The 12,185-nt window shown below is 33.8% G+C and overlaps 1 protein-coding gene across 2 annotated transcripts in view; it reads left to right on the top strand.

The window, feature by feature from the left end:
- Positions 1-9,941, top strand: part of LOC149555125 (glutaredoxin-like) — an 81,568-nt gene extending 71,627 nt beyond the window's left edge. The window contains exons 4-5 of one of the 2 annotated variants that reach the window (XM_089829149.1): positions 9,230-9,256; positions 9,529-9,941. In XM_089829149.1, coding sequence (XP_089685275.1) covers positions 9,230-9,256; positions 9,529-9,599 — 98 coding nt within the window. In that variant the 3' untranslated portion in view covers positions 9,600-9,941. The remainder of the gene's footprint in view (positions 1-9,229; positions 9,257-9,528) is intronic. The other variant, XM_089829150.1, reaches the window with a different exon arrangement.
- Positions 9,942-12,185: the final 2,244 nt, after the last annotated feature.

The raw sequence follows: 12,185 nt of genomic DNA, 5'->3' as shown, positions 1-12,185 counted from the left end.
GGGTGCTATTACATATTTTAAGTTACATCTCACATTTTAGATGCAAAAACATAAAAACTTACCTTTTGATGCAATGACATCAAAAAGGTCCACTTTTGATAACCTTTTGATGTAATGACATTAAAAAGGTCCATCAAGTTGAATTTTATATGTAGTGACATGTAAAATGTCCACTTTTGATGGATTTTACATGTAATTGCATATAAAAGGTCCACTTTTGATGACTTAAATATGCAAAGACATGGAAAAGGTCCACTTATGATGGATTTATGTTTCCAAGTTGAACTTTATATGTATTGACATGTAAAAGGTCCACTTTTGATGGATTTTACATGTAATGACATATAAAATGTCCACTTTTGATGACTTTAAGCGATTTAATAAGCACATGTCAATTTAAATTTGTTAAAATATTACTTAAATGGGACATAAATTATATTTATATATCATATTAACAATATAATATGTAAATGTCATTTAAAAAGTAATATTTTCTAGAGCATTTGATGTAAATGCCAAAAAAAATAAATTGAACTATATAGGTAATATAGTCATTTAAGTGAAAAATCAAAAAGTAACTCAACTTAAAAATATAATATAAAGTGCACTCTAGTTACTTTCAATGAAAAATTAAAAGATAAAGTAACTTAAAAACATAAGATAAAGTGAATTTAAGTTATATTTTTCAAAAAGTGAATGCCAAATTAAAAATATAACATGATAATTTTAATTCATGCTGTTGCATCAAAAAGGTCTACTTTTTGGGCACTAAAATGACCATATCTTTTGACTGACAACTCCAATTATATTCTAGGGTGGACCAAATCGAAGGGAAAAATGAAAGACATGACATGAGCAAAACCAAAGTACAAAAAACCAACAAACGCAAACTCAAAATCAAAGAAAAGATAATGAAGGCCTCAAAAATCAAGCAAAGGCTCGACAGAAAGAAAAACAAAAAAGACTTGACGAAAGCTTTCAGTAAAATGATTCATTATATCAATTTGTGTTGTTTGATTGATCAGTACAAACCAATTAAATAATGAAATAAGCTTAGAGAAATGCGAACTAGTTTGAAAAAGTTTCATACTGTTACCTACATTTTGTCACCACAAAATGTAGGACAACAGCAACCATGAAATTGACATGTCTAAATTGCACTCTCCTCTACTTGAACTTTAAAAAGTAATCATCAAATACTAAGCTTGGAATACTTGAATGGGCTGAAATCAATACCATGAAACATACCCTACCAAGCCATTTCAGTGAAGTCCATATCTGCAATCCTACAGCTAGACTCAATATTGGGCAACGAAAAAGAAAATCTGATCAACCATAAAATGTCTCAAAATCTCCCCTCATGAAGCCTTTCTAAAGAAAGATCTACCACTATTAGGGACATGGTATTGAAGATGTCAGCATAACAAACTCTGAAATTAGCTAACTAGGTAGTGCCGCAATGGTCACCCATTGGTAATATAACATTGACAATTAATTGGAAGTTATATCGTTAGCTGTCCATCATGGAATTGAATGATTTCCATTCTTTTATTTCTTTTATATTTCTTTTAGGAGAAGTTAAACCATTGATCATCTTTTTTGGAATTGAATGATGGCCATTCTTTTCATCTCTTTTAGCCTTGTGTTGTCATTTGAAATCTAGATGTTCCTCCAAAACACTTGGAGTGTTCCTAGCTTTGGTGGATGCTTTAATACCCATTGAGAACTTTATTGGCAATTCCTACATACCTTTGAAGCACTTGCTTGCTTTAACAATCAAATCTCAAATTGCCAAGAACTTGGAATTAGTCTCATTTGGATCATGGTTACTGCTTTAATAAGATTCTTTCAAAGAAATCTGATTTGCCTATTGCTAGAACTCTTGAACTCTTAGGAATTGAACACCGAACATTTTATTGGGGGTTATTGCCTTTGTTACATCCCCTAGTTTGTTGATTTTAAAAAATATCTTTTAACCATTGATATTTCAAGTGATTAGTTAAATCAATTACTCATTTTTGAAGTTCATATGAATGGAAATATTTGTTGATTGTTATGTTTCATATGAAGAGGAAGATGTTAGTCAAATTACCTACTATAACAATTAATTTGGTTATTAGCTATGATAACTAATTTTAGTCGAACGATATGGAAGTATTCTTTCACCATGCTGATTCTTCTTGTAGGTAGTGCGACAACGTGGGTAAGTTTTGATAGAAAGGGAATTGGGTATGAGAGTAGCATCTTGCTACCAAAGCTAACAAGTATGAATCTCAACCACCATGGTCAGGGAATGCAAGCTAGGACAAATTAGACATACATCAAGTATCAACCATGAACTAACTAGGTCAACAAGCTTAATATGATATATAAATATTCACTTGAGCATTAAAGCGAATAAAAAAATAATTGGTACCTTTGAGAAATGAGTCGATCTCAAATCCTTCTTGTAATGTCATACATGTTCTCGTATAATGGTACCCTTGGTGTTTGCATACATCTGTACATGTTACGTACATCTATATGTATGTATGCGTATATTAAAAAATGACGTATGTGTATGTATACCTATACTTCAAATACAATGTATGCATAAAAATATGTATATTTGGAATATTATGTGTATGTATGTATATGTGTGTGTAACACATACAAATATATGTAAATAAAATAATTATCATTATAGTAAAACATGAGAAGTAAATTATTATTTCCATCTTATGTCAATGAATTATTATTTAGAGTCCATTGGCCATATTCGTTTTACTCATTATTTCGAGATTGCAAGTCTTGTTTGCCACCTTGCACTTTCTTTCCATGCACATAACTCTTTTGATCAGACTCATTTTTGAGTAACCAAGCCTCATTTTATAAGATGCCCAATCGCAACCATTCAGAGGTTGCTTCAGAGAGGGTACACTTGCATTTACTACTCATTATTCTGCAAATATTGCCTTGTTAGTACGATACCGCCTTAGTGGTAGTGATTGAGAATCATCAATAGTTCAGAGAATATCTTATTGGTATTGCATTTCTGAGTGACCTCTACCATATCAGCTCACAGTTGGATCATTCACATCATACTTACAAATCTCATACTCATCAGGTTGCATCTCAGGTTTCTCATAATGCTCTTATTTGATATCATGTTTGGTCTTTTTGAAAGTTATTGGGTCTACAAGTACTATTGAATTTCTTATGAAAGATCTGCTATAGCATGATATGAAATTGCATAACTAGTTCTGATATAAAATACGAACGGCCTTGTGAGAGCTGAAGCTTGCTGTAATATATCATGGCCTTGTTCAATATGTCTTTATGTATTGATTGGCTGGGAAAGCTGCAAGTACAAAGACATTAATCATCTGTATGTTTCTGAGATTGGTGGGCTTACCTCTAAGCAGTGTACCTTCTAACATGATATTCATGATTTGAACTAGGGAATAGTCTCATAATCTCATTTAATAACCCCTTGAGGAATGGGGAAACTTGTTCTGTACATAGAAAATTGTAATTACCATGATTGTTGAATGGGTACATCAATGATCATCAAGGACAACCGAGTAAGGCTGAGATGAAAGATGTAAGTCATGAAGTCATGGACTGTGTGGGAATGTCTTGCAAGATTGAGAATCATAAAGTAGAGCTAACTCTAGAAAACTATAACCTAGTCAGCTCATGGTGGATCGTTGAGGAATGTGTTGTTGAGTCGAGCATGTGTGGTCGGGCACACAGTGTCCATGTAAATTCCTAGATAGGATTAGTGGCAATTGATGTTGTTGTGATCACTAGAGGTCAGAATAGCCACCGGTTGGATGGATAGGATGTTAGGAGGGAATCCATGGTCTAGCTGGCTGAGTGGTTGACACTCCAAGATGCTCAAGTGGTAGGATGAGATGGTGTTCTCGTGTTGTTTTCTGTACAGGGTAGGGCCTTTCTTAGTTGAGAGTGAGAGGGGATACATTAGGTCCGTGGTTGGGTGGTTAAGCCTCTATCAATGCTTTTCCTCTCCACCAATGCCAAGATTTGCACAAGACAGATCATGATTACATTCTTAGCCTAATGCAGTTAACTAGTCTCTTATTTCCTTTCATGTGCATTTAAATTCAGTTAGAAGTGTAATTAATTATGTTGCTGTTGCATTATTTCCTTAAGTAAATGAAAAGATATTTAAGTGTATCAAGTAGTAAATGATCTTTCTATTTCATGTACGCATCAGTTGGTTTTCAATTTCTCTTTACCATTGTTAGCTATGATATTTCCGAGAAACAGTTAATCTATTATAACAGCCAATTTCCTTGCTTATGAACATGTAATTTTCTCATTTTTGAATGATAATTAGAAGTTAATTAAAGGATAGGAATTTGGGTCATTACATATGGTATCAGAGCACTAGGTTCGACATTGAAGCCTGGGCTCATCATTGTTCACAAGGAAAACTGAAATGCAATGTTTAATTGGGAACAGGATGAGAACCCAAATGACACCTTGGAAGAAATCTCGTCACCCCATCCATTTCTTTCTAATAAAGAACGTGCCCAAATTTGACAATTCACATTGTTCCATACCCAAGGATGATGAGACATTAGCCCATGCTCTAATCGGAATCAGGGAGGAAAGAGTTAGGTGGACTCCTGCTAGGAAGGCAATCATAAGAAATGAACTCATCTAAATCTAGAATGCTAAACAAACTGACCCAATCATGATATATCATGTACTTTGTAGAGGGTAGGATAAGTCCAAGGAAGGAAACAAACATGATACCCAGGGATAGGGTGTATAATTTCCTTAAAGAGTTATGATAAAAAAAATTCTTTTTACCCATAGTAGATGGGAAGTTTTGTAAACAAATGTAGTTACAATTGCAACTCTTTATCTTTAATTATTGAAATCAATTGCAGTTTCAAAATTGCCATTGAGAGTTTTAAATTGATTCCACCACTGACCCTATCCTTCATGTTATCTTTTCAGTCCATCAAGAACATTGTGGTCCTTAGGCACTATTGCAATTTTGTCATTGACGAAGGAGATTGTTATGTTCATGTCATAATGGTTGTCATTGATGTCAGCATACTTCTACTAACTTATACTGCTACCAATTTCAAAATTTAAGTGATTTTGTTGATCTTGCTTTGCAACTACAATTATGGGTATGGGATTTTGATGTGTTTTGGTTTATCAGATGCTTCGATATGCTAGTTTTCATGTGTTCTGGTGCTTCGATCAGATTGCCACTTAGCCTGAAAGGGGGAGTTCATTATCGCCATTGGGGGTTTTAAATTGATTCCATCACTAACCCTATCCTTCATATGATCTTTTCAGTCCATTAAGAACATTGTTGTCCTTAGGTGCTATTGCAGTTTTGTCATTGATGAAGGAGAATGTTGTGCTCTTGCCATAATGGTTGTCATTGATGTCAACATACTTCTGCTAAGGTATACTACTATGGATTTCAAAATCTAATTGATTTTGTTGATTTTGTTTTGGTCGACGTTGCTTTGTGACTACAATTATGGGTATGAGATTTTGACATGTTTTTGATTATTAGATGCTTCTATATGCAAGTTTTCATGTTTTTTGGTGCTTCAATCAGATTGCTACTTAGCTCGAAAGGTTGTTTTACCAGTTGCTTAGATCCTTCAGAACAAAACATGCTATCAAATGTTCGCATTTCTTCTCTCAGATGTTTTTTGGTTATATGATTTTGGGACAAGGATAAGGTATGGATGACATGTGATTTCAAGTTAGTATCAATAATCGTTGTGTTTTGACTGACCTATGAGAGAAAAACGTATGGTATTCTTGGAATGAAATGTGTAAAGAATTATTATAGCCAACTACCATTAGAAGCATGTTTGGTCATTTTGGATGTTGGGATATATATATATGTGTGTGTGTGTGTGTGTGTGTGTGTGTGTGTGTGTGTGTGTGTAAGGAAACTTGCAACAAAAAATATAACCGTTTCCACATAACCCATAATAGAGCTGAGATAAATATGCAACTGAAATCCACATGCAAGAGAACAAACAACATTCCCACAAAAATAAAAAAAATAAAAAATAAAATATATGTGTGTGTGTGTGTGTGTGTGTGTGTGTGTGTGTGTGTAAGGAAACTTGCAACAAAAAATATAACCGTTTCCACATAACCCATAATAGAGCTGAGATAAATATGCAACTGAAATCCACATGCAAGAGAACAAACAACATTCTCACAAAAAAATGTGACACAAGATATACCTTGGGAAACCCTCATTGAGAGAAAAACTTAGGCTCCAAAAGCATCCATCCTCATGTATTATTCAGCAAAAACACCATCGCAATACAACCATAGAAGCCTTCAAAGCCATAACCACTACTAAACAATCCATGTGAACAAGTATGAATCCGCACATCCCATGCCATGCTTTCCAACCTTCACAAATGCTCCCTTGGCTAACTTGTCAATCCTTGTCCCGCTCAACTCTTTCTCTTTTTGCCTTATATCTTGTCATACAACTACCCTTGTGGCTGCTGATATAGTAGCAAGTCTCACAAAACCACCAAGTGTTATTACATAAACCATGTGCTACCTAACCCATGGACTCCACATTTAATATTGGAAATTTAATTCTTTTCCTCTATTAAATATTTACATGAAATATTATCACAATGTTACAATACAACTCATCAAGTATATCCCATGAGAATCTTTACATGTTGCACATCCATCTAGGTGCAATATTACATAATAAAATATAACAATATTATGCAATGTGTGCAACACCCATTATCTCAACAATATATATACCTTTAAGAAGATATCAAGAAATGTGTATGTGATCATGCGAAGGACATACAATAATATTTGATAGAAACAAATGTGAATTGCGGAAGTGCAAATGTGTGGTAAGTCTATTGTATGTGCTTCAAAGGAACTTTAATATTTGATAGAAACAAATGTGAATTGCGGAAGTGCAAATGTGTGGTAAGTCTATTGTATGTGCTTCAAAGCATTTGATAGAAACAAAAGTGAATTGCGGAAGTACAAATGTGTGGTAAGTCTCTTGTATGTGCTTCAAAGGAATTTTAATATTTGATAGAAACAAATGTGAATTGCAAAAGTGCAAATGTGCGGTAAGTCTATTTTATGTGCTTCAAAGCACAACATCAATGTGCTTCCAAGGAATTGATGTTATGCTTTGAAGCACATACAATAGACTTCCCGCACATTTGCACTTCCGCAATTCACATTTGTTTCTATCAAATATTATTGCATGTCCTTCGCATGTTCACATACACATTTCTTGCTATCTTCTTAAAGGGTATGTATGTCCTTTAAAGGAATTGATGTTGTGCATATGTCAGATGCAATCGTAATAGTTCATTTTGTTTACTTATTCTAGGGCAGTGAGCCATCCGGCAGTACACCTTTACTTATTAGGCAGTGACCATGTATAAGTTATACTGTACTTAGAGTTAACCCTCTTCATGGTTTTCCCCATTTGAGTTTTCCACGATAAAAATCTGATGTTCTCTTGTGCCTGTGATATCTTTTCAGCTATTCATTTGATTATATGTTTCTTTCCTTTATATGAAATATAAGAAGAATTTGGAAAGCTTTAAATGAATTGATCTGAAGGGAACACTGATTCACCCTCCCGTCTTAGTATTCCGGTTGTTCAACAAGACACATGTTGAAAACTTGTTAGTATCAAGGTCTTGCTGGTGGTTCTTGCTTTATTAGGAACAATGTCAACACTAAGAAAACTTGCTTCATTAGGCTCAAAGAAAGAAATTGTAACTTAACCGCTAATTGGGCACTTCTCGGTGCGACTAGGTACTAGAAACTATAAACCAGTTAGTGGTTCAGGTGGTTTTGCAAACTGCCCAAAGTCAAACTTCTGATCCTCCATAAATTTACTAAATTTTTAACCAAATTCCACATAACTTGAAACTATGCTACTCTTTTCGCTATTCACCATGGTGGGGTTGAACTTTGCAAAAAACTAAGGGCTAGAATTTGGTTGGCAATTTCAGAAGGAAGTTTATTATATTGACAATTCCAAAGATTACTGGAACCAGCTGTTCCTACAACTTGCTCCTGATGGAGGCCAAACCCTCAATCTGCTATAACTTTACTGATTTTGGCTCAATTTTCTCCAAATTGAAACCATGGATACCCATTAAGCCATTTAACAAGGCACCACCAACATTTGACCAAAATTCAACTTGGAAATTCACCTGTTGAAGCAAACACCAAAACTAACTGAAAGTACACTAAAATGGAATGAACATACTTGAATATTTTTTTGTTTTGGGCTATGCAGGATTTCCTGTGGACTCCGATGCTTTTGCATCAAATATTGAGGTTTCCAAAGGTACAGTGTTTTAAGTGATCTAATGTACAAAAAAAATCATACGAATATTCAATGACTAAGCAGATTAAGTTTGTTCATGATTGTTTATAGCAAATATATTTTATAGCTTTGAAGATATATCCATATATTTTACAAGGTCTTACTCCTTTCTACAAGCTTACATTTGGCCTTTGGTATTAGAATATTGTAATGTTTCTTTAATGGTCATCTCAGCTAGTCATTAGTTTCAGATAGTTTTTATTTCTGTATTTACTTCACGATCATTTCTCTTAGAAATATCGTCTTTGTAAATCCATATAAGGAGCTTTCATCTCCCATGTTTTATGACAACTACAGCAACAACATTGATTTACCATAACATTTGGTATGGTGGATTGTGGCATTCATGGCCTAGAATCCATCTGTAAATAAGTTTCCTACCAAAATCACCACTATATACCCTTTTCTACCCCACCCTCTTACCTCACACTTACTATTCTCTAGCCTCCCTTCACCTGACACACAGGTATATAATTGGTGACTGGTGAAAATTAGAACATGGCTTTGGTTCCCATTGGTACTGCTGCTTATCTGATGATCTTTTCTTGGGAGTTATTCACGTTCTTGCTTTGCTACTTTGACTGCTTGTAAAGGTTTGTTTTTTCATGTTTATTTTCTTTAGTTTTCTGTAGATGTTACCATTCCAATTGCTGAAGAAACCACTACTACATTTCGGTATTATTCTTTGATGATGATTTGACCGAATTTTTTTTCAATATTTCAAACCCCAAAACTGGTTTGCTTGTAAGACTGTAACTGTTAATGAATGACATGTTTTTTACAAGAGAGTATTGCATCTATTGAGATTCTAATTCTTTTTTCTCCAAGCAGGTGGAAAGCACATTGGAGGTTGCAGTGGTAAGTTTAAATTCTCACTATCTTAAACTTATGCAAGTTTCTGAGTGATGCTCTAAAAGAATTTGCTTCTAATAATTACGAAGAGTATTCTGTTGCTTAGTACGTGTTTCAAATTCTTCAGCATATTCAGTGTGCTGCTTTTACTGTAATTTTGTTTGCTAAGGTTTATCTGTACCAAGTGTGATTAATTCTCTCCTTTTTGCATGCTGGTGGCTCAAGAATTGTCAAAATCAGGGCCGGTGTCATAACTGCTGTTTTTTATTGCTTTCTAGATACTATGGAGTTGCACCAAAATGGAGAACTTGCTTCCTTGCTCTCAGATGCTGGGGTCAATGTTTCTTAATTCTGAGATGAAATGGAGATTTATGGTTCCCTGGAAATATAATTTTATTGAATTCACGCCATACAGAAAATCAGGGTTATACTTTTATTGACTTATTTAATTATACTTTGAAACTGAGACTTGTACACATGAAGTGGATCATTAATATCTTTTTACTCGTGCCCCCTTACCAAGATATGTGAGCTGTGTTTTGTAAACCAGAATTACGGATGTAATAAGATAAGTAAATCTGTTCATCAAATTCTGAATACTCTATCCATCCATGAAGTGACATGAATGTTTTAATGGTCATGTAACTACTTTGATAATTGTACCGTTCCAGCCTTTAGTAGGCATTCTAAAGCCTTGTATCATTTGGAAGCTTTCTTTTTTCTCTGGGATAGCATTAGATTCGCATATTTAAAATCTATCAGACTAGAGATGGGGTTTCATACATATATAATAAATTTGAAATTAGGTATTATGAATTTATTTAAGTATAAAATTGTTGGATTAGAAAATTTTGGCTGTAAACAAGTGCATTTAGGAACTGAATGCTTTCTATTTTGCTTGTATAGAAAAAGATAAAGTAAATTTTTTCTATTAAAATGTTGGAGTTGGGAGATACATTTAATGAGGATAAAGTAAATTTTTAGGCCACGGCCGATGGGGTTTATTTTATAGGCATAGATACCCCAAAACATTCTAGTTTCAAATTTGCCTCTTTTAGTGCACACACCTTCACCATCTTCCCTACGTCATTCTATTGTAAAAATAAAAGAAACTGCTAAATCGCTCAATGGCCTGGGTTGTATAACACAATGAACTCATATTTTGTAAGACACATTCACCATCATACCCACTTCATTTCTATTATAAAAATAAAAGAATTTTTAAATCTTTAAACAAAGCTGATTTATAAAGTTTAATGATCTTTTATTTTCAGTGTGAAGAACATACACCATCATCATGTTGTAAAATAAAATAATTACTAGACCTTTATAAGGGGGGTTTGGTTTGTAAAAGCTTATAACATAATGATCTCTTATTCTCATGCTGAAGGACATACACTATCACCACCATGCCGACATTTGTTTTATAAAAAATAAAGGTCTCTGAATGGCCTGGTACGACGAAATTCAACTATAACATAATGATTTGTTAATAATTATTTACATTGTTAAGTTTGTCTCTCTAACCATATATGAAAATGGTGATGTATTACTTTAGTCCATCTTTAACTTTTTAAAAATAAAATGATCCAAGTTGTAATGAATCTTCAAACAGAATAGAGGTTAATTTCAAATAAAAATAAAAATTTATCAAGCAAAATAATTAGCTTTCTCATTTTAATTGCAGCCATTTTTTATGAGTGAGGAAATATGATTCTCTTCATATTTTCCTTGCTGTGGCTTTTTTCAAGTTATTTTCCCCTCAAATGGTTCAAACATGTTCAAAATGGTTTTCCATGGTGTACTTTGGAAGATCGGGATGTTTCATGGCTCCTTGGTCACCCTTCTTTGACCCTGATAATGTGCAAATAACCTCTATCACAATTTAGCTGCAAACTTATAATCTTAATTCAATTTTGGGGAACTCTAGATTTCTTGAAAAGATAAAATTTATCAAAATAGATCAGGAATCTCTCAATGATTCAAAAGTATTTCCAATAATTTTTGCAATGATCAACACATCCAAGCCTTTAACTCATATGATCCGAATCAGTTCCTCAGAGGGCTTGTGGATGCACTACATAAATAACGAAGGCCTTCCTGAGAGTTGTTTCATGTGTAACAAAATACCTGGCTGTCAAGTTAAATATGGTTTTGGTCACTCTGCTTTTATCCTCAACAAATGGGTCATAAAGTTGGTAAACTTGATAGTGAATTGGTTTGGTGAAATCATGCGATTTTTATGGATTGCACTCTGCAATCCTCCTCTAATGGCAGGGTTCTTAGGGATTAGCGAATGAATTGTCTTGGTGGTGTGGCTTCTAGCCCTAGGTATTCCAAGATTTCAAATAGACCTCTGACGATGCTATTCAACAACATTGTAATCGCTTCTCAAATGACGAAGATAATCTTCATGATCTCTCTTAGGATCACTACAATTTTTTTACAAGTAGATGCCTTGCCATGCATGGATTTTCTTAACTTTTTGTACACTGCAAGAAAGATTCTCAAGCCAAATAGTAGTATACTTGGATTCTTTTAAGGATGGCTCTCAATGGCCTATGGACAAGTGATTTTTAATGCCTTCGAGAATTTGTGGAATTGTGATAGTTAATTTCCCATTTAGACTTCATAGATGGACTAATTCATTAGTGGTAAACCTTGAGAGCAATAAGAAAGCGTGTATGAAATTGTCTGAGGGTGATGTCATGAGGAAACAATGTTGAATCAATTCCTTGACCTAGAAGTTTATTCAAAGTCCAAATTACTAGATGCGAATTAAATGTGTCATTTTCTTAGTTTGGATCATTTTTGTAATACACCGCACTAGGGCATATAATTTGAACTTTACACTTTAGTGGGCTCATAATAGGTAGGGAAAAAGGTAATACAAATTTTAATTTCTTATTTCTTATTTTGCAAGTGAACTTTATAT

The sequence above is a fragment of the Cupressus sempervirens genome, chromosome 5 (genome assembly GCF_028749045.1).
Source record: "Cupressus sempervirens isolate cs-2001-9-10 chromosome 5, ASM2874904v1, whole genome shotgun sequence".
Taxonomy (NCBI): Eukaryota; Viridiplantae; Streptophyta; class Pinopsida; order Cupressales; family Cupressaceae; genus Cupressus; species Cupressus sempervirens.
The sequence above is the reverse complement of the archived record's forward strand: the minus strand, read 5'-3'. Positions and strand labels throughout refer to the sequence as shown.